Below are 22,754 nucleotides of genomic sequence, written 5' to 3'. Positions count from 1 at the left end.
TTTAATATTTTTGTGACAGTACAATAATTGTCATTCAGTTGCCTTAATCTACAGAATGTATCTTTTTGATCTATATAAAACATATTAAACTGGCCAGATGCAACAGTAAAAAAAAAAAAAGATATAAAACAAATTTTACAAAGTAGTGGCTATGTGTACGTATGTGTTTAGATATGTATAGATAAAATTATACATGTTTGTGTGTGAGTGTAAATACACACACACACACAATTTTAAAGTTAATCGAATGGTTCTGGAAAATCAATATACCATAGAAATTCCTGGGAAGGTAATGCTTATAAAATAAGGCCATGTTTATGAAGATCCAAAATCAGTCAAAGACAAGATTCTTAACAAAGAACATAAAGATTATAGACAAAAAATTCTTTCCCTTTAGTCCTTTTCCCCTACTTATTTTCTTCTCGGTTTCTTCCTGTTGTTGTTCTTCCCAAACTAAATATCATTGTGCTCTGTTGTGTGTGAAATGACCAGAGCCTTTACAGACAAGGTCAAACCACCAACCCACAAATACATCAGTGCAGGGGCTCTGGAGGAAATCACTGGAAACAAAGGGAAGGCACGTGGGTCTCCGTCCAGTGTACCTGTCATCCTGGAGAGGGAGGCCCTGATTCCTCCAATGGCAGCAATACTAGCTTTGCTTTTCTAGAAACATTACTTGCAAGTGTGACCACTGTCACCGGCGAGAGCTGGTGCCTGGTCCAGGCTGACTTAAAAGACAGGAATGTGATAGTGGCGGTCATTCTCGGTCAGCAGGGAGACCTCCGGCCACTCCCTGAGCGACTCCTCTGGGTAGCAGACTTCAAAGTCTCTGGAGTTAAACCTGAACAGTCTGAACACTTTTATCTTTACTTCCAGGGAGTATCCAAGTACAAACATATCAATCTGGGGAAGAGATGAAAGAGAGGTCACAGATACACATTTCCAACTTCCCACCTCTCACCAGCAGAGGGCGGGTATTCTTCTGCAGCTCATGAGATGACGATGTACTTGCTGACCCACACATGAACCAGGGAGTGGGCACAGAGCTGGGAACGAACGTCCGCTGCGTGGAGGGCAGAGGACAAGCAGAGAAACGTCTCTGGGGAGTAGCATGAAGCAATCACAAGGAAAGCTGCCTGGAAAAAAAATCTAATAAAGGAATGCTTACAGTGAAAGTTACACTGTTTTTCCAACGGTTTTTTTTAATCGTTTTAAATCAATTTTTATTAAAATGTCAGATGATTTTGAGCACCTCCTAGGAAAGGAAAGCAAAGCAAAGCAAAACGAAAGCCCTTTTCTATGGGGAAATGAAAGCATTGTCTGGACTTCTTTTAAAATGTCAATAACTTCTATTTGTCTGCACTAAGTAGCCAAATGCTCTTCCAGATGTTGCCTCAGTTTGCAGCTGGACTTCCTCCTGGGTAACCTCTGTTGTGGGAAAGCCTGTTACTGCCTGAGAGGCAGCGGGAAGGTCAGGAACACTCCCAGGACTGCCACTCGCCAGCCCCAGGGCTGCAAAGACGCAGCAGCCAGCACCGGGCAGGAAGGTTTATCACTCTTCTTTTCCTCATTTGAGGGCAATCATACACACCCGCCACCTCTTTGCAGCTGGACTTATCATGGCTGAAAGCAAACTACAAACAAACAAACACCTATGTGCTCAAGTGTTGCCAGCATCATCCTTCATTATACACACACGATTCTCCTGCCCCATTTACCTGCTCTAGTCCACACGTGTCACCTACAGAATTCAGGTGATTCATCATGAAGCTTAAAGGGTCGGAAGAGGTTTCCCGGGTAAACAGGAGTCGAAAAAGACTGGGAATGACCTTTTTGGTCTTCATCTGTTCATAAGCCTCAGTGACTTGATAGAGCATGATGAACTTCAGAGCTTCGTAAAGTTTATATTCCAGGATAGCGTCAGAAAAAAGGACGTTGCACATACTTCCTCTCTTGTGATAATCTTTAATTCCACTAAATTCAGCCCACTAAAAACACAGATGTAAAGTGAAACTTAAACAGGAAAGGTGAATACATACACTACTGCATAATTTTTAAAGTACTTATAAAACAAACCAGAGATTAATAGAGGGGAATCGAACTTTAACTTTTCATTTTATATCATTTGACCCTGATTTTTTTAACCCTAAGTACTTATTACTTTTACAATATTTCATTTAAACTAGTTTTTCAAAAAAGCACCACCCACTAGGTAAAATACTAAACAAGTCAGTTTCCTAAAGCTGCCTCTAAGGGTGCTGGGTGACACAAAGGACATTCCAGTGACAATAGTACTAATTAGTATTCTTTCTTTACCACTCACTGTGTGCCAGGGCGGAGTATAAAGCGATCTACGTGCATTCTCTCATTAAAACGTCACAATAACTAACTGTACAGGGTTAAGACTATTCATATTTTAGTTTTACAGATCAGAAAACCATGGCAGAGAAATGGTATTTCCCAAGGAGGATTCATTTCAATGATCTAAAAATCTGTGTTTATTCAGGGCAGGAAAAACAATCTTAGTCAAATTATAACATCTGTCCTGTCCCCAAGTTACACATAGGCACATTTCAGAAGGGCATTTCCCAGTGCCTTGTCTGGACCTTGCACCACATTTTTCTGGGGAAACGACAGAGGTACGTGATTGTTAAGGTTTCCCGGCCAGTCCACAAAAGCCCTCTTAGCCCGTGATGGGTGTAATCATCGTGTAGAACAGCATCGCTCCCGTTCGTTACTGGGAAGGACACAGAAGAGCAGGGAAGGAAGTGGTCAGCTGCCAGAAGACTATTCCTGCTGCACTTTCTACTAGCGGGGCATAGAGCGACATGCCTGGCATGAGAGAAAAGGGGCTGCGTGTGGGGCGCATGCTTTCCCCCCTAAAGACTCACCTGTGCTTTCAATGATTCCACACATTTACGTAATTTGCCAAACACATTCGAACCTGTATACTTCTCAGGACCAAAACTGTATTGCTGGATCCAATTACAACCTTGTGAAAAGAGCAGTTTTTCAGGAAGCTTGAAAAGGAAGTAGATGCCAACAGTGATCAGTATCTCAACGTGTCTGACACACAATTTGGACTATGTCACAGGAGATAATCTTATCCCATTCAGAAATCTTCGTTTTAAAAGACTATAACAACAGTTAAGTAAAAACACAGTCTTGTTTTAGATTTGTGGATTAAGTGATCTGGATCATCTTCTTAATGCACAGTTTCACAACTGATGAAAACCTAAATGCAGATTACGTCCACAGAAACAATCTTTTTGGATGAAACATTTCCCGAACTTCCTGGGTATACCCCTTTAGAAATTATTTTTAGCCAAGCGCCGTTAGAGTAACACAGTACATCAGGGGAATGTAGATTGTACAAGGACGCACTTTGGGGTTGGAAACCAGCTCTGTCACTCGCCTGCCGAGAGATGACTCACCCAGCACTGTTTATGTAACCTCTTAGCCTCATCCTCCACTGTAATGGAGACAATGACAACTGTCAAAAATCAACGACAGGACGATCCATTTTGCAGGCCTCTTGTTGGGACTAAGTAAGATTATACAATACGTAAGAACCTGATCCACTGGGGGTATCTGATACATTTTCCCACCCAGCTGAGCTTGTGGAGCCCGGGGCCTCAGCTAAGTTCTCTGCCCTCAGCAACTAGCAGCAGGGCTGGCACACAGCATACACTTAACCACTAGATGCACTTAAACTACCACTAAAAACAGCTCTAAATAAAAGATGTGAAGGAAATAGACCATGTGTAGTTATATATGTGCAAATACTTTATATTTCTTTGCTCCTCCATCCTTAAAGGTACACCTGTGGTTAGGCATGCTACATTCAAATAAAAATTAAGGTTATTCGTAAGACTGTGCTGCTTCACCTGTTAAGAAAATGAAAAAAACAAGGTACTGACTGGGAGAAAATATTTGCAAATGACATAGCTGATGAAGCACTCGTTTTCGGAATATATAAAGAATTCTCAAAACTCAATATTAAAAAAAAAACAACCCAATAAAGAATGGGCGAGGCTTCCCTGGTGGCACAGTGGTTGAGAGTCTGCCTGCCGAAGCAGGGGACATGGGTTCGTGCCCCGGTCCGGGAAGATGCAACATGCCGCGGAGTGGCTAGGCCCGTAAGCCATGGCCGCTGAGCCTGTGCGTCCAGAGCCTGTGCTCCGCAACAGTGAGAGGCCCGCGAACCGCAAAAAAAAAAAAAAAAAAAAAAGGGCAAAAGATCTGAACAGAGACCTCTCCAAGGAGATAATGTGGATGGCAAATAAGCACATGCAAAGATGCTCAACATCATTACCCATTAGGGGAATGCAAACAAAAGGCAGTGATACAAATGCACCCCTATTCGAATGGCTAAAAACCAAAACAACGAACCTGAGAATGTAGAGCAACTGGAGCTCATACGTTATTGGTGGCAAAATGGCAGAGCCAGTTTGGAAAAGAGTGGGCAGGTTCTTATAAAGTTAAACATAAACCTATCATGTGACCCAGCTATCTCACTCCTAGGTATTTACCCAAAAGGAATGAAAACTTACCTTCATACAAAATCCTGTATGGGAATATTTATAACAGCCTGATTCATCATTGCCAACAACTGGAAGCAATCTGGGGACCTCCCTGGTAGCACAGTGGTTGAGACGCCATGCTCCCAGGGCAGGGGACCCGGGTTCGATCCCTGGTCGGGGAACTAGATCCCACATGCGTGCCGCAACTAAGAGTTCACATGCCACAACTAAGGAGCCTGCGAGCTGCAGCTAAGGAGCCCATCGGCCTCAACTAAGACCCAAATAAATAAACTGGAAGCAATCCAGATGTCCTTCAACTCATGAATAGATAAACAAAATATGTGATATTCATATCGAGGAACACCATTCAACAATAAAAGGAGTGAACTACAAATCCATGGAACAACGTGGATGAACTGCAAATACATTATGCTAAGTGAAAGAGGAAGATTCAAAAGGCTACACACCGAATAATTCCATTTATGTGACATTCTGGAAAAGGCAAAACTAAAGGGACGGAAGACATATCCGTGGTCGCCTGGGGTTGGGGGTGAGAGAAGGCTTGACAAAAAGGGATACAAGGGATTCTCTGGGGTGGAGGTTACACACTGTGCTTGTCAACACTCAAATAGCCATAGAGTAGAAAAGTGAATTTTAGCAGACCACCTAACTTATAAAGGACAGATGCCCTTCTCAAGAAAAGACGCCGGCGTTAAAAACAAACAAAATGGAGTGCGACTATCCTTCTGAGATGATTTGTTTGCAAACTGACATGAGAGACAGAGGACTGGGCTAAAGGACCTTCAGTCTCCTGACGCCCTGTGTACAAAGCCACCCACAGAAGACCCCGAGCATCTGTGTTGCAGTCCCCATCAGTGCGACCTTTCCCGCATTTCCGGTGTGAGGACGTACCTTCGCGATATCTTTTTCTTTCATCCAGGATGGGAAAGAGAGGCCCTGGCTGAAGACTTGGAAGAGCACCGACCTTAGCGCATCATAGTTGTCTCTTCTTACTTGTCGAACACATTTAATATGCCGCCGCCAGAACAGCTCCTCGTAAGCCTATGAGCACGGGGGGAGAGGCTGTCTTTAGTTCCGCTGGATGAGAGAACAAAGAAAGCAAACCCCCTGCATCTGCAGCAAGGTGTTACTCCCAAATAAAGCGGACAAAGAAACAAAACCATTATAAGTTATGAATGCGAACACGTGCAATTTTCAAGTGACCTGTGTGTGTATGGAGTCCATTACATGCTACTTTAGTTGGTAACTTCCTGGAAGCCCAGAGCCAGGAAATGTCATTCTGGGGAGATGATGTCTACAACTTGAACACAGTGAAAAATACCATATATACTTTTAAGTCCATGCTAAAGTGTCATTTAAATGTACTTTTCTTTTTCTTTCTCTCACTCTTTTTTTTGGCGGGGGGCGGGGAGCTTTAGCTAGTGACAAGGTTGGACAGCACTGCTGGGAATATTTACCAAGATTGGTCTGATGGAAAGTTCTAAAAATCCTCAAGATGTTTTATGTCAAGATGCCTGAATCCCTTCAAGGACAGAAGTCTCCACTGCATGTTCAGATGGGTTCATAGGCCTGGCCAGGAGGGAGCTGAAAAGGGTACAAGGCTCAAGTGTCCTGAAATTACGGGCCTAATCTACCCAAGTCCTCGAAGGCACTAGCTCTAGGTGAGAGGCCCGAAGGCAACGTCTAGCAGCTGTCTGGCTTTTAATTAGAGCCACAGTGGTTCCTGGTGCCACATCTGGTGAAGCAGAATGGAATGCGTGTTTCCCGATTTTTACACACAGATTCTCCACCCACCACGAGCTGTATAAACAGACACACCTTCCTCATCAGCTTGGCCTGGGGTGTCTCTCCTTTCCATTCTCTTGCACAATAACTGAGTAAATCAACTTCTGCCTCCACACTGAGGTTCCCTGAACCAAATCAAAGATACAAGGTGGTGAATTTTCCCTTTCCTTTCCCTTCTTGAACCCTCTCTGCACTTTAAAAATAAGGAAACATATGCATGAAAATATTTACTTTTGAATCTCCTCTGCAGATATCCAATCCACCTAAAAGATAAGGGAACGATAATATCAAAATTCTACTTTAAACAGCAAGGGCATTTTTGAAAATTAAAGACGACATAGCCACATACCTTTTCAGCCGGTGCCCTAAATATAAATGTAGCCTTCTGAAGTACCAGAGGGTGCCCACCAGAAATGAAACTGCCAGCGTCACTGACCCCTTTGCGACTCTCCACGCGGTATCCAAGGCTTGGCTGGTGACGAGTGTCCAGGAGTGCACTTGGTCATTTCCTACAAAAATTCAATAATAATAATACTGTATAGCATGGGGAACTATATTTAATATACTCGATAAACCATAATGGAAAAGAATATAAAAAGGAATGTATATATGTGTCTGAGTCACTTTGCTGTACAGCAGAAATTAACATTGTAAATCAACTATACTTCAATAAAAAATAAAATAAACATACATCACAATTACACAAGCCTGCTTTGTTTAAGAGGAAAAAAAAGATACACTGGATAATTTTACCTGTAAAGAGTCTATCATTGATTTATATAAACATTTTTAAAGCATTTGAAAATTCAATCTAAAAATTAAAGAAACACCTAGTTCTCCTATAATCAGTGTCATATATAAAGATATCTCTGTTCTACAGAATTCAAGAGGAATAGGGAACATAAAGCGCATGGGTTCCGGAATCCCTCAGACCCGAATTTAAAACCCGTTTCTCCTACTTATTCAGCTGTCTGACTGTGGGACACCTCATTTCTCTTACCCTGAATTTTCTTGACCGTAAAATGGGAGTAAAAATACTGACCTCGCTGGAGAAAGATGGAATGAAATCATTTAAGAACTAGCACAGTGCGCCTTGCACTGTGTAGAATATCTGTTAAATCCAAGAATGATCAAGGGAGTCTGCTCAGCACCGAGCCCACAGGAGTCAGTCACACCAGGGGCGTCTCCTGCCATGTGGCCACCACCCACTTTTGCCCACGGCGATACTCTTGGGTCATTATGGGCCATAACACATGCCATCATCTGAACGCACAGAACGAGACTCAGCAGGCACAGAGACATCATTTCCAGAAAGTGGGCCACTTAGAATAGTCGTGGGTGGAGCTAGGTGTGCAGCTTACAGGGTACACTACGATTCCTGATGTGATAGGAGAGAAAATTCACAGGCCAGGAGAGCCCAAACTACATACTTGCAATATTTTACCATGTGCAGCAGATTCCTAATTATGTTATGTTTGAACACGTAAAATGCTGAAGTACAAATGAGGAAGAGAACTTTTGAATGGTCGCCAAACCTCCTGGGGTTCATTGTGAAATAGTTCCCTCCCTGGCACATTGGTTTAGTAAAATTCCAATGATTAACTGTAGTAAAAGCCTCCTGGATTCAGAATCTACAATTTTAGCATTTTTGATCCTATGGATATTTGATATGCATATCTCAGTAAAGTTGCTATACATTCTCAATAAAGAAATATATATACTCTCAATAAAGAAAGAATTTACCAGCAAATAAAGAAATAAAAGTTACCAGCAAATAAAAATATGCATGTTTATAATTATTTAAAAGTACATTTTTTTATTATTCAATTAAACTATTTATTTTTAGATCGTTGTACATTCATATGCAGCTCTAAGAAATAAGCTTACAAGAGACAGACATCATGTACCCTTTACTGGAAAAGTACATTTTCAAAAGCAGGTACTTACCTGTTTAGAACAATTGATTAGCTGTTAATTATGTATTTACTTCTACCTAGATATTTAGTACGAAGTTTTTAATGAATTGTTTAAAAATGTAAGCTATAATGCCTTTGCATATATAATTCAGACTTTTATTAAAAAGTCTACATTATTCTTCTTAAAGAATGCATAATATTTTAGTATAAAGAGAGAGCATCACATGTATACATATTCACTGCCTTGTTGACGAGCATTTGGATTGTTTCCCAGTTTTTCACTTTTACAAACATTTTCCTCCAACAGTCCTCGTGGACTCACGGTATCTTTTAGGCTAAGTTCTAGAAGAGGAAACTCTGGGTCAAAGGGTGTGCACATTTCCAGATGTTCCAGATGTTGCCAAAGCGCCCCCTCAAACAGTTGACACTCCCGCCACATGTACGAGCCTCCATTTCCCTAAACCCCAGGACCGGTTATGATTTCTCGCTGCAGTAACACGTTCATAGTTCTTCCTCTGTGAAGAGCCTTTTAGAGCATCTGCCTGCTTCCCACCGGCTCGTCCCGGTTTTCGTGTGGACTTGGAGGGCTTGCAGTCACTGGGCTGGGGTCTGGCTGCTGCCCGCTCCATGGGCACTGCTCTCATCTGTCACACACAGACTCCAGTCGACGTGCTGCATTCTTAAAAGATGCTGCCCGGCCCCTCGGGGTATTTGACTTGAGACCCCTGAAATGGGGGCTTCTCCTGAGCCTGAGGCCTCTCGACAGCTGCCAGGGCCTCCAAGGGGACCCACCGCAGATTCTGGTCTCCTCACACCTACACACACATGCACGCGCGTGCACACACACACACACACACACACGCACGCACGCACTTCCCTAGCCTACTGCCCTAATCCTTGAAATTAAACCCACCTCCCACCCAAGAAAGGGCGATACGATCAACTTCTCAGAAAAAAACATGTGAGGGCTGAACACCCCCTTTCCACGCAAACCAGGAATACGAGCCTAAACTCCTTGTATCCACTCTACCCAGTGCAGCCACAGGTACTAGCCAAGAAGGGCCGGGGAGCGGATCATGGGGGCCGGTGCGGGTACCAGGGAGCGGCCTGGAGGCGGGACTCAGGAGGTCACAGGGGAGTGGGCTGCAGCTCAGAGAGAACCCCGAGGTGTTCACATAACTTCGTATGAAAATATTATCAGGAGTGGGGCTTTTGTGACAGTTTAAAAGAGCTACAGTTTGAGCTTCTGCTATGTGCCAGACCCTGGGGCAAGCGTTCTACAGGAATTGTCTCATTTGCTCCTAGAAACGCAGTGGCGTAAGGAGGCCCTGGCCCTGCAGTACACGGGGTGGGTGACTCCGTGCCCCCAAGTGCCTGTCCCTTAACCCCGGGAGGGAGGGCAGCAGGACAGCCCAGCGCCGGGGACGCAGGGCGGCTCACGGGCTCCTCTCGCTGCCGTTACCCTGGCAACACGGAGGCCCCCTTGGAGCTGCGGGATGCTCCGAGGAAATGCTGGGAAAAGTGCCGAGCTCATGGCCCGGCACGCGGCAAGTACCCAAAGCATGTTCATTATTATTTTATCACCTTAGGACACTGCGAGGGAGAGAAAGATGAAATGAGCCGCAGAGCTAGAATTCAAACGCACGGGGCACTGCGATGCGGAAGCTGGACGCTGTCCCACTTGCCTGCCCTGCCTCTGAATGATGGAGCTGAGTGAATCCCAAGCCAGCTCTGCTACAGCAAGTGGAATCCAGACTCTTTAAAAACAGAGTTTAAAAAATTTCTCCTGCATGTGTCAATAACTGGGTTACAACTCAAAACAACAGACACGGAGGAGAACGCCATCAATGAGGCACCCAGCAAAATACTATCGTGATCACAGCTTTGATGATCTCCTGAGTCAAATCTCATTTCCCCCAAAGCAGCCGAGACGGGATAAGATCTTCCACGTCAGGATCCTCCCGGGGTCCCCTCGGCCGGCCGGCCAGGGAGAAGTCAGCACCCGCCAGCCCAACTTCCCCTCCGCTGCCCAGTGCCCTGCCTAACGGGGAGCTGGCCTTGGGGGGCGCCCCCCGGACTAACAGCAAAAGAGAGAAGTTCCAGCACCATGGAGTCAGTCTTTCAACATAATAAACAGAGGCGCGAGGACAAGGGCAAGAAACCAGGCAGTAGGGGACGAGGGGTGGCTTTGGCAACGAAGAGGCGGAAAACAAGCGTTGCCAGGAATTATGGACTTGATCCTTTTTAATGCTCATCAAGAGATAAAAGTGAAATTTCTTTTTAACCCTCTTGGGCTGGACCGCTCCGGTGGTGGCTGAATGAGGTGATACATGAGGCACCAGACATTCCTATGACAGCGGAAAGAGGATGAGCTAGGTCTTACACGTCCCCCCAGTCATCAGCGTGACCGTCTGCGGAGACCTCAACCCACACAATCCGAGGTAACACTCAGGTAGTTGCGACGTCCTTTGGGTAATGACACCAGAGCCTCCTGAAGCCAGCCGTGGGGCCATCTGACACGGAACTCTGACCTGTGATCACTCAGGCTACATGTGGCAGATGAGACCATTGACTAGAACTGAGAAAATAAAAAGCCACTGTTCTCTTGTGGTAAAATTCTACTCAGCCTTTTTTTTTTTCCGTTCTCTAAACTGTACCAAAACTGAAATAATTCAAACACTCAAACAGGAAACCAAAAAGAAAAAAACAAACCTGAAAACAAAACTTAAAAGCCCCAGAGGAGCCGGAAACCAAGTGATCACCCTGACAGCACTTGGCCCCAGCCCAGGCGCGCTCTCAGGGAGAGCCCCGGGGTCCGGCTGGCCTCCACACCTGCCTCCACACCTGCCGTGGGCCCGGCCCCTGCCCCGCACGGGGAGCTCGCTCCACCCTCGGTTCGTCTGCCCCGGGTCCGGCCCACTGACCGGGGCGGGCTGAGCGGGGCGGAGACTAGGCCTGAGCTAAACGGCGGAAAAGGCGATCTAATTTCGACACTGCAGACAGCAGGGGCAGCGAGACATACCACATGGGAAAATCACCTTGTTGACAACTTTAAGGTGAAAAATACTAAATTTAATATAATAAATACAACAGATATTTCTATCAGCTTCAATGCCATATTCTGGCTGATTAGCAGGTAGGAAGAGTGGCCAAGAGAGATGGATGGGTTAGGAAGCAAATAGGGCCCGGGACGGCCGCGCCCCTTCTCTGTGGCAGGAGTGCTGAAGGGGTGGGGGTGCCCCAGAGAGGAGTACACACAAGCCACGTGGTACAGTGGGCTGGGAGCACCCGGGAAGCCCCCCTCCCTCCTGCCCCTCGCCTACTTCTTCCTACCCTGGGCTGAGCGCCAGGCTGGCGAGCAGTGAGCTGAAAAGACACCTGCTCTGGCCCCAGGGAGCTCTTGGTCTGGAGGCGCGATGCTCTGCTGTCAGGAAAGGCTACTGATCAGCTTGCCCAGACCACTGCGCCACCAGGGAAGCCCCAACAAATATCCCCTTAATAAATCTCTGAAATGGTGAGGTCAAAAGACTTTCTACACTTTTGAATTTCACGTATTAATCCTGCTCAGTTAAGAAACAACGGCCTCCCACTTAGAAGAGTTCTATAACCAACAACTACAAGATCAGTTCCACTGAGGAAGAGAACCCCCAACGTGGAAGATTTTAATCTCGAAAGTCATGACCAGCGAGACACACAAGGGTAGCCCTGTCGTGCAACCAACGTAACAAGGCTATACGTGCAATCCCACGTCCCATGGGACTGGGCACGCTTCACCCGAGGCTCCTGCCAACCAAGAGTCATCAAACACAGCAGGAAATGCTCCTTGCCAAACACTGAGGGGACTGTGTGCGTGTTTTTAATAACATCATAGCTCAGAGCATTTTCATGTACTGGGCACAGCATTAGGTGTGTTCAATTCCACCCATCACGTTAATTTTCTAACCACGTGGCAGAGGTTTAAGACCCACCCAACTACAAAAGCACAAAAGCAGTAGGTGGGATAGGCTTCGGGGACCCCAGAACTCCAGGTCACTGTACCCAGCCAGGCAGACTCCCTGGCCCTGGCCTGGTGGAGACAGCAGGCTGGCAGAACACGGCTGGGACCCAGTCTTTATGCCTCCACTTTCTAGCTGCGGGACCTCAGATGAATCACTTTGTCTCAACAAAGAGGCAAGAGGTTTGTGTGACCAGATCTGTCACCACAACTTGAATCGTTACTGCTTGGGGTCACGAGGAATGTGTCTGATTCTTCCTCCACACGACAGCCTTTTAGATCTTTGACAGAAACACGGGATGCTTGGGCCGAAGGGGCTGGAATCCCACTGGTTCTCCAAGGCCTGAGTCACACTAGGCCCTCAAGCAGAATGGATCTCTCCCCCGGTTCCCCACACACAAACACACACACACACACACACACACACACACACTGTCCACACTGCAGGTGGGTTCCGGTTCAGTGGATTCATGAGTGCGTCCCCCACTGGCTGGAAAGCACTTTTGAGGTGAAAGCTGAAGCTTAACTCACTGTGGACCTGGCCACCTGATGAGCTGTCACACACACACTTCATCTTTGAAGCCCGGAGAAAGCAAGCAGGAGCCTGAACTTGAACCCACATGTTCTGACCCAAGGTCAGTGCCCTTTGAATTAACTACACAACTGCGCTTCCTGAGCAATTCTCTTTCAAGAATTCAGAACAATTAACAAGCATGACCTCAGAAGGCAGCCGTCATTCCCGCTGTGCCTTTTTCTCTTCTAGGTCAGACACGCCCCCTTCTCTCCCCCAGGCCTCACTTGACGTGATTTGGTGGCGAGGGGCAGGGGCGTCGTCTCTTCATCATCCCGGTCACTCTTCTCGGGACCCACCCCACACTCAGAGTGAGACCGCTGGTCAGAACACACTGTCCTGAGTGTGACCAAGCGGGAGAGAATTCAACCACGTGACCACTTCTTCATGCTCCAGCGGGAGTCAGCAAGTTTTCTGTGTAGGCTCAGAGAGTATTTTAGGCACTGCCAGCCATCTGGTCTCCGTCCCGTCCACTCAGATCGTCCCCGACACAGGGGAAGCAGCCATCAGACAGTACACAGCGGGGTGGTGTTCCAAGAAAACTTTTTTAGGGATGCTGAAATTTGAATTTCATGGAAGTTTCCCATGTCGGGAAATGGTATTCTTCTTTTGATCTCTGTTCCAACCATTAAAAAATGTAAAAACCATTCATAGGTCACAGGCCATATAAAAACTGAGTGGGACAGATCTGGCCCATGGGCCGTGGCTGGCCAGACTCTGTCTAGATGATACATGCACACTAATGCAGCCTGCAATTGTGTTAGTATTCAGCCTGCCACCAACCTAAAGCCGTTCAGACCTGTTGCTTCAGCAAGTCTCCCATCTGCTGAAGGGGGAAAGAGAAGAGGTGCTCTCATCCCACTGTCCTCAAACCTCCAGGCGCAAGAACTGGCCTGGAGACCCGGTACTGGCCTCCACCCCTCTAGCCTCTCCTCTTCCTCTTTCTTGAGGGCGGGAGACTTACCTGATGGCAGGTGTAAGACCCTCTGCTCAGCTCAGCCCCCTCCTCTCCACTAGGATCTGCCTGCCTGCCGAGAGGTGCCCTCGGGGCTGCTGTGTCTCTGGGAGAGAGGCCTGACCTTTGAGGGGAGAGTACAGCTCAGGCACCGCCTGCAAGCCCATCTGGCCATCTGACTAAGACACAGGGATTTTATGACTGAGCCGGTATTTAAAAAATCCCTGACTTCCGTGTCCACCTTTTAGTTAGTTCTGAACCTGGGAAGGGAAGCAAGGGGTTATCCAGATCCCGTGTGCAAGCTCCGTGCTTTTTAGACCCAGGAGCTGACACACATCCCTGCTAAACTGCACGTTCCTGGACTTGGTCACTGCTCTGACCTGTCATGGCTTCCGTGGTGCTCCCTCTCTCAACTCTTAGACCTTCAAAAATTAAGCTTGTCGGGCCTCCCTGGTGGCGCAAGTGGTTAAGAGTCCGCCTGCCGATGCAGGGGATACGGGTTCGTGCCCCGGTCTGGGAGGATCCCACATGCCGTGGAGCGGCTGGGCCCGTGAGCCATGGCCGCTGGGCCTGCGCATCCGGAGCCTGTGCTCCGCAACGGGAGAGGCCACAGCAGTGAGAGACCCACATACCGCAAAAAAAGGGGAAAAAAAAAAAAAAATTAAGCTTGTCTTCCACATCCCAAAATAGATCATTTATGAACACGTGACCAAGAGAGAAATAAGGTACACCCTGAGACAAGCCACTTTCGCCACACAGTGATTTTTCCGTTAATCGGAATCATTCGGCCTCTGTCGCTAGTGGTTACTCATCCTTCTAACTGGCTTCCCTTCTCCAACGCCATTTTCCGCTCTGAAGCCAATGGTGTGTGTGTTTTGTTGGTTTGTTTTTTGTATCTTTCTTTACATTCAATGGACGTGTCATCTCCTATTCAAAAATCTTTCTGGCTTTTCTTACTTATAGGAAAGACCCACATCCTGGCAGCCAGTGGAGTCATCTGGAAAGGCCTCTGAACAAGTGAGAGAGTGATGGGGCATCGCCTATTGCACCATCCCAGCCACAGGCCTCGGAGAGCTGGTCTTCCCGTAACCAGGAACCGGCCTCACCACGTAACCCCAGCCACTGGTGAAACCAACTGAGAAGTCGGGCTGGGCCCACCCCTGATGGGAGCCCAGGGCGGGGGGCGTCCCTGTCCTCCTCCCCTAGCCTCTACCCCTCGTGGACCCACCTACCTTTACGTGGTCCTTCAGATCTGCTCTCCTGAAAAGAAACCAGAGGCTTCAAAACAAACTCGCCAAACATTATAGAGCATTGTACTCAAAGTCTATGGATCAGCAACATTCTTCCCAGCTGGGCACTCAGAAAGACAATCCTCGGGCCCCATGGAAGCAGAATCTGTGTTCTACAAGATCCCCAGTGATTCAAGCGTAACCAAAGCCTGGGAGGCGCTGCCACCGAGAGGGAACCATCCTTGCCCTGGCTCCACCTGCAGAGAATCTATTTATTGGCTGGGCGCCGGTCTTTTCTTTAGTTCCCAGGTGATTCCAATGTATCACTGGTGGCGAGACACACCGCTCTGGAGTCAGGGCTTCCTCCATCCTCGGCTGTTTCTGTTAGTTCAAATGTACTATCACACGCCAACTGATTTCCAAAATTACCCTTAGGGGAAATCATGCCAGATAGAGAAAAGTCTCACTGGTCAGCTACAAGTAAGTGCTGCCTGTGTTTTGTGTCTCTTTCCCTTTGGCCAAGGTGGGGCTACTTTTACTAGTCAGCTGCTATTTCTCCAAGGCTGGGATCTATGCCTACCTAAAAAAGAACTTTGCTGAAATCAATAATAAAGGAACCCAACTACTCATGTGACCTCCGGGGAGGCTGACCAGCTCCCCCTGGCTTGCCTGGGACTCCCCCAGTTTTAGTGGTGAAAAGCTCCTCGGCCGAGGACATCCTTGGTCTCAGGCAAACCAGGACGGGTGCTCATCCTGCCTCCAGGGTGCCCCTTGGTCTGACCCTGACTCTCCCCTATTCTCTCACCTCCTCCTCTGGCTCCAAGATGACTGGCGGCCCTCAGGTCCTCCATCAGGGCTCACTCTTGCCCATGCTCTTCCCTCATCTGCAACACCCTTCACTTTGCTCATTCTCCAGCTCTCAGCTCAAATGTCACTTCCTGGGGCCAAGCTTCTCTGGCACACAATCCCAACCCCCAGGCTTGGTCAAACCCCTGCTCCACTCTCTCACAGCACACGGTGTTCTTTTCCTTCCTTCACAGCACTCATCACAGTTTACACAACTGTGTTTGTGTTTGATTAGTGTCTGTCTCCCTGTGTAGGGAAATGTCTTAAGGACTGGGACTGTGTCTGTTTTCTCTCTGCTTTCTTGGTCCCTAGAAACATGGTAGATAGTTAATAAATATTTGTTGAATAAATAAAATGAATCGATGTAGTCGGAATCCAGTCCACATGTCTCCACGACAGAGACTGCCAGCCAACCCCAGTATCTGTTCTCTCTTCTTCCACAGGAATAGAATCCTGACTTTGGCTGGATACCTAGCTACTCAGAATAAAGGCTACATTCCACCTTCCCTAAGTGCTGGGTATAGCCATGTACGTGAATTCTGGCCAAGAAGTGTGATGTGCGGTTTCCACAAGGTTCTGTTGAGAGGGGTGTGTACTCCTTGCCCTCCCACCTCCCTACTAGCTGGAATGTAGGTGTGATAACTGACATTCAGCAGCCATCTTGCACCAGGAAGTAGCTGTGGGCGTGAAACCCATGCAGGGTGGAAACAAAGTGGAAAGAGCCTGGGCCTCTGACACTGTGGAGCCCATTCCAGCCCTGGGGAGCCACGTCTGAGCTTTGCCATAAAAGAAATAAACTTAATTCACTTATTTGGGGCTGTTCTGTTATCCCACCATACCTAATCCTGCCTACCAGCTTCTCTCTTGCTGGTCCCTTCTGACTTCTAACATGCATGTCAGAAATGGTGTGGGAATTCCCTGTCAGTCCAATGGTTAGGACTCCACACTCCCACTGCAGGGGGCGCAGGTTCAATCCCTGGTCGGGGAACTAAGATCCCACAAGCCGTGCAGCGTGGCAAAAAAACAAAAAAGAAAAGAAAAAAACGAAATGGTGAGCCACCACTCTGTTTTCCCTTCCCTTAAATACACTCATGTAAATATAAAGCAGGAAGTGAGGCTGTGAAGCGGTCACCTCGGGGGATGGCTTCAGGGTAGTGGAATGAGCAGGCCCCAGGGAGTCAGGAACTCAACTCCAGGTCTGGTCCTAGACAGTCGAGCAACCTGGACCTCAGCTTCCTCCCCTATAAACAAACACAAGGAGGCCAGGCCACTCACCGCCATCCTCCTCCAAGCGCCTCTTTATGTTAACATGTTTCAGAGTTATGTTAGTGAAATAGTCACGCTGGGGTACAGGCACAGGATTTTAAGTAGTTGTGAAACAACTGATGTTCCACTAAACTCAAAACATTACTCCAAACTTGCACTACAGGAAAGATGCCTGAGCGTGTACAGAAGATACATGAGACCTTGACAAATGCCAGCAAATACTCCACCCGAGACATGCGTGCTTAGGTCTGCAGGTCTATTACACCAGCTGACCTGAAAGCAGAATTGTGATAAAGAGCCTTTTCCACAAGGGCTTGCGTGGAACCCCCGTTTCTAAATGACAGCAAGAAATAAAAGAGGAAGGTCAAGGAGCCTGGGGGAGCGGGGAGGGAAAGGAGAATTGTACCTTCACATGTTAGAGGCTCCAAACTTTGAATGAATCATGAGGTATATGTGGGAGAAGATGCTGGAATATCCAAGCATGAGGAACAGTGCAGTACAAGGTAGGTCTATAAGCAGTGGCCGTACCAGTCCTCTGTTATGACAATCAGCTGAGTACCCCAAACTGAGTTTAACAAATGTTTAAGAAACAAAAGAGAGGGATACACCGTGGATAAAACTGATCGAATAAACTCTCAGGTTGAGTGATTTTTCTCTTTATTTCAGGTTTCAGAGGAAGGAATCGATGCACCCGAGGCTTGCACTGCTTCAGGTGCAAAACTGAGGGACCCAACATTTATATTAATAATTCGATTGGCTACGTTTGCACTTCAAGGTGCGAGGCCAGCCTTAGCTACGAACTGAACTCCCAGTTCCTTTGTTAAATACCAAGTAAAATGACACAGAGCTGATCGGGTCCGCTGACTTCAGTGCCACTCAGCCCTTCACATCTGGATGGTGACTGACTGTCCTCGCCCACGCCGGCCTGGCTGGCCATCTCTTCCACTTCCCCTGTCCTCTCAGCCATTCTGCTTCTCCCACAGCATTTCAACCTATCCTGGCAGGCGATTTGGAAGACACAGGGCACTCAGTTTTCCTGTCACTTTAGAGATCTCACAGCAAAGTTGAGGCCTTCTTGTCACAGATCAACAAATATACCCACGATGTGCCTGGTGTCACTCCAAGACCCAGGGAAAGGTTCTCTCTTTACAGGGAAGAAGTTCAGTCCACTTCTCTTCAACTTGGGAGACAAGACGCTCCGGGGAACCCTCTCTGCCCCGGCTTAGGGGAGAGATACACAAGGTTCAAAGCCCACGCTCCTGCCCACCTCCACTCCTGAACCACTTGGGAACTGGCCTGTGCCCACAAGGTCCTCCAAGCCTGGGGGGAACAGGAGCTCAGGTCCACTGTACGGGCACACGAGAAGGCAGGATACTTTTTTTTTTTTTTTCCCCAGTGAAAAAGACAGCTGTATTTGATTTATATTTAACAAGATTTCAGAAAGGGGTAGGGGTGGTCCTGGGCTCCTGGCCCCCCCAGATCTGGGCAGTGCCTCCAGGACAGCCTGACAGGCCGAGACCGGGACCCCCAGGTCTTCTGGGTCCCTTCTGGCTGCCTGGGCCTCAGCATTGGATGTCCTGCTTGACCTCTGAGGTGGGCCCACGGCACAGAGCCCACCCGGAGTGCGGGCGACCCACAGTCCAGGCCAGGTCAGGAAGGCATCTTGTGGCTCTGGGGGTCACAGGCACTCAGACCCCACCCAAGAGGCCAAACCCAGGTATCTGGGCAGCTGCTGGTGCTCAGGGAAGCGGGCTGGGATTCTGCTTCTAAGTTGGGAGAGGACTCTTGAGAAGCTAACTTCCAATTATCGATACATTATTACTCCCTCTGCCAGAAGACTAACCCTAACTCATATTCAATAAAAATCAATAACACTGGCAAGCAGAGAAAGAGCTAATAAGGTGTTTTCAATTACTATGTATCTAACATCCAACAGTCCCACGTAAACTCAAAGTCAGACTCACCCGGTTAAATCAACAATGAAAGACTTACTATTAAACTTAATTCAGGGGTTTATTGAGCATAGCATCTTACGTGCCACAGTTTCTGGGATTGTTGCTTATTACCTGGGAATCCCAGCAACAGTACTAACAGACAAGGGTCCTTAGTCTCCTAGAAATGAACATAAACATTTTATTATCCTCTTATTTTAAACATGATGGCACCTGTCTATTCCAGCTCAATTAAATGAAAAAGTAGAAAAATAGAGTATGACTAGAACAAAAGATCAATGGAAAAATGAGTGTATAAACAAAAACTTTTCCCTGTTGACTTATTGTAAAGTGACATTTAAGTGTTCTTCCATTCAATTAATTACAAATCAATAAATGTGTATATAACCTCTGCGTCTTGAGAACAGATTGTCCTAAGTAACTAAACATGGACCAGAGGATTCAAGTGGGCAGGAGAGAAAGGTCAGATACGCTAGTCCACTAAGTCCTTTAAATGGTACATAGAGACTTCAGAGCCACGTATAAAGAAACACACATGTAGGAAGTTTTAGCTTGATAACGATGACTTTTTCTCCTGCACACACACCTGTGAGTTCCCTTGAGCAACAACAGTGGTATTAAGTTGATAAGCCAACTTTACTTTAGAACAGCTTAACTGTGATGAGGTACCCTTGGAACCTGGAGTGCTCCCAGGTATAAGCCTGACTGTTTTAGGAGACAGAAGCGGGCAACGGTTAAGAACATGCTGCAGGAGAAGCCAGGCCGCCAGGGCTTGAATCCCGGCACCACTTACTAGCTGGAAACTCTGAGGAAATTCCGTGACCATTCAATGGAGCATCACAGGACGGCGGTTGTAGAGATTACATAAGACTACGTATGGGCAGTGTCTCCGCGTCCAGCACTGTGAAGAGAACTCCACTACCCACTGTTACTGTGGCAGGGACAAGGCTGGGGGCTGCAGATACACAGGACAGCGCCCACCCGCTGCGGGGAGCCAGGGGAAAGATCACTTTCAAATTCAGTCACTGTGCCAATCAAGAACTTCTACTTAGCTGAAACACATGGTGCCAAAACTTACATGTTATTTGCTATTTAATCCATCTCACAGAAACGTAAGAGTGGAAGTATAAAAGTGACAAACAGGCTGGCAAAAAATAGCAACTGTGGACCGCTTGGTTGTAAGCATTCTCTTGTAGGCTCTGTTGCGGGCATGTGTTTTCGATTGCAGTGTTGGTTTTCCTTTTCCTAAGCCCTCGAACTATTTTTTAAGGAAGGAAAATGTTTCCTTTTAGGCTGGAGCTGAAGAAAGAATTCTCTCTGTGCTCACAGTGCCGGCACACCTTGAACTTGGTGCACTGGAAGGGAAAATTCCTGACAGTTACCTTAAGCCCAGAGTAGATACCCTTCCGCGCCCCCCAGCCAGCTTTTCCCAGCTGTGCCCCACCTCCGCTTCCAGCTTTGCTCTGCCGAAACAACACAGGGAGACGGGAAGAAAATCACATAAGAAAAAGTTCAGATGGATACACCCCCAGGAAATATTTGGCTAATTCTGTAAGAATCCAAGGTGCAGAAAGGTTGAAAATGAGTTCATTCTCCAAACTTTTGAGAGTGGGAGATACGTCAATCACAGAATTCTAGACTGGGAGGGGCTTTATGGATCAGCTAGCCCAGTGCCCTCATTTTATGGACCAGGACCCAGAAGCTTCGAGGCCCGCAGTCCTGGGCAAAAGGATGTCTAGAACTCATGTCTTGTCTCCTAGAACCGGGCTGCTTTCACCACACCCGACACTTTGCTGTGCGAATCAAAAGCTCCTGCTGTGACCAAGAATCCGGACTAAGAAGCAGTCCCAGGAACTTCCCATTGACGCTGTGGCACCTGGAACAGGCGTGCTCCCCAAATTCACCAGTGGGCTCTCACCCCCGGGGGGCCTCCAGGGAAATACACAATCGGGAATGTGCTCCAAGCTGAGAAGCAGCTCACCTTCCTCAGACCTGGGGCTGAAAGCATGGGAAGGAAAGCACCCTTCACTCGTGCGGTGAGGGCCCCGCGACGCACGCAGAGGGCAGAGACGCCGCGACACAGGTGGCGCGCGGCGTCCCCGGCCACCTGTGCCATACACTGTGCTGCAGCTCCCGGCCCTGGTGACAGTTTTGTTTCAAAAGCCAGAGTTTTCTCTGTTTCTCATCAGGTCTCGACTGCTGCGAAGGTGTGGGCCACATCCTCTGCCAGCAAAGCGCGAAACCCGTCAACTTCCCTCCGACAACAATCAAGGGCTCGGAGGGGACACCGAGAAGGGGACACCGGCGCCAGTGGACACCAGGGCCCGACCCCAGCCGCTGCCGGGGCACCTCACCCCGCCGCAACGCATCCGAGCCCGCAGGACCCGCTTTCTCTTTCCAGGAACCCGACTGCTCTGCCTCGGAGGGTCGCTCGCTGCCTCGGCCCGAGGGCGCAGTTCCTCACTGAGGGGCGACCCCCGCCCCCGACGGCCCCCCCAAACCCTGCAGCCCGTCCCCCTCCCCGCCCCGGGCAGGGCGCCCCGGACCTCCCACCCCTGGTATGGTGGGCCCCGAACCTTCCAACCCAGGGCTGCGCCGACGGCCGGCGGGGGAGAGCGCTTCCCGGGCGCCCGCGGCTCCCGCCCCGCCCCACCGGGCCCCGGGCCCACCTGCGGCGGGGTCGCGAGGTCGTTGCCGCTCCCGCTCCTGCTGGGGGCTCCTCCGCGCCGCCATGGCGGCCGCGTGCTGCTGATGTGCGCGGAGCCTCGACCGGTGGGTCTGTCAGACGCGGCGGCAGCCGGCCGGCGCCCCCTCTTGCTCCCCGGCGGCTGGCGTGCGATAGAGGCGCCGGGAGGAGACCGCAGCCTGCGCTCCCGCCCCGGGAGCCCGCTGGTCGACTGACACACCGGGCCACCAATGGGAGGCCGCGGCGGGGGGGCGGGGCCTTGAGGGCGGGGCCTTGCGGGGTGGGCGGGGTCTCTGCGCCTTCTGGTTCGCCAGCCCGGGCTGCGCAGAGCCGCTGGTACTCCGCGGGGCGGGGTTGGGAAAGATACTGCTGGGATGCAAACGCCGCTTCTCGGGAAACATCCTGGGGATTCCACCTGGACGGGTCCTACGACCTCCCTGGCACTTTATATCGAAGGCCCACTGAGTGGGAAGGAAGGAATACGGGTGGGTGAGATGGTGTGGGAGAGGGACTGGTCCCATTTTCCTCTCATGGCAAAGTTACAGCATTCCCTTCCCTGGCCCATACGTTAAACCGCTGGTCGGTCAAGGTTATGGGTGGGCGAGACTGGAATCCAGCTGTTGACCCAGGGCCTGTTCCACTAGACTGGGCAGATTTCCTGATCTTGATTTCCCTGCGGCTCAGCAGAACGGGGTTGTGCTTACTTAGAACTCAGTTTACATTAGGAGCGGTTATGGACAAAGCTGATCATCTGTTAAAGTGGTTTATCAAAAGGAAAAAACAAGGCAGTAACGAATAGTAAAAATAAACAGTCCAACAATAAAAAGGCACTCACAACAAGGTTCTTTCACCCCTGATTTCCTTGTCAGATGACCTTCTTTTTTCACGAGAAAAAGGAAGAAACTTAAAATCTTGGTGAACACTTCCTCCTTCTCCAATATACACAACTCCAGAGACAAACAGACTTGCATGTAACATGGTTTGGTACCTTTTGAAAAATTCCATAACTA

The 22,754-nt window shown here is 48.5% G+C and overlaps 1 protein-coding gene and 1 long non-coding RNA gene across 5 annotated transcripts in view; one reads left to right on the top strand and one right to left on the bottom strand.

Moving 5' to 3' along the window:
• The window catches only part of LOC132486059 (uncharacterized), a 62,238-nt gene extending 55,255 nt beyond the window's left edge, over positions 1-6,983 (top strand). For all 4 annotated transcript variants that reach the window (XR_009531437.1, XR_009531436.1, XR_009531438.1 and 1 more), the window contains one exon: positions 877-6,983. This is a non-coding gene — a long non-coding RNA (uncharacterized LOC132486059). The remainder of the gene's footprint in view (positions 1-876) is intronic.
• OTULINL (OTU deubiquitinase with linear linkage specificity like) lies at positions 116-21,907 on the bottom strand. Its single transcript, XM_060092737.1, has 8 exons — positions 21,728-21,907; positions 6,679-6,838; positions 6,561-6,592; positions 6,363-6,454; positions 5,436-5,585; positions 2,892-3,020; positions 1,719-1,988; positions 116-903 (listed from the first exon to the last, which is right to left on the bottom strand). Exons 1-8 carry the CDS (start codon positions 21,789-21,791, stop codon positions 730-732), a joined length of 1,071 nt encoding a protein of 356 aa, XP_059948720.1. The 5' UTR covers positions 21,792-21,907; the 3' UTR covers positions 116-729.
• Positions 21,908-22,754: the final 847 nt, after the last annotated feature.

This window comes from Mesoplodon densirostris, chromosome 3 (assembly GCF_025265405.1).
Source record: "Mesoplodon densirostris isolate mMesDen1 chromosome 3, mMesDen1 primary haplotype, whole genome shotgun sequence".
Taxonomy (NCBI): domain Eukaryota; kingdom Metazoa; phylum Chordata; class Mammalia; order Artiodactyla; family Ziphiidae; genus Mesoplodon; species Mesoplodon densirostris.
The sequence above is the reverse complement of the archived record's forward strand: the minus strand, read 5'-3'. Positions and strand labels throughout refer to the sequence as shown.

Coding starts and splice junctions, on each gene's coding strand:
- OTULINL (XM_060092737.1), bottom strand. CDS start 21,791: ATGGCGGCGCGGAGGAGCCCCCAGCAGGAGCGGGAGCGGCAACGACCT. Junction 5,586..6,362: donor AGGCCAAGCTGATGAGGAAG/GTGTGTCTGTTT, acceptor CCGTGCTCATAG/GCTTACGAGGAGCTGTTCTG. Junction 1,989..2,891: donor TGGAATCATTGAAAGCACAG/GTGAGTCTTTAG, acceptor CTGTGTTTTTAG/TGGGCTGAATTTAGTGGAAT.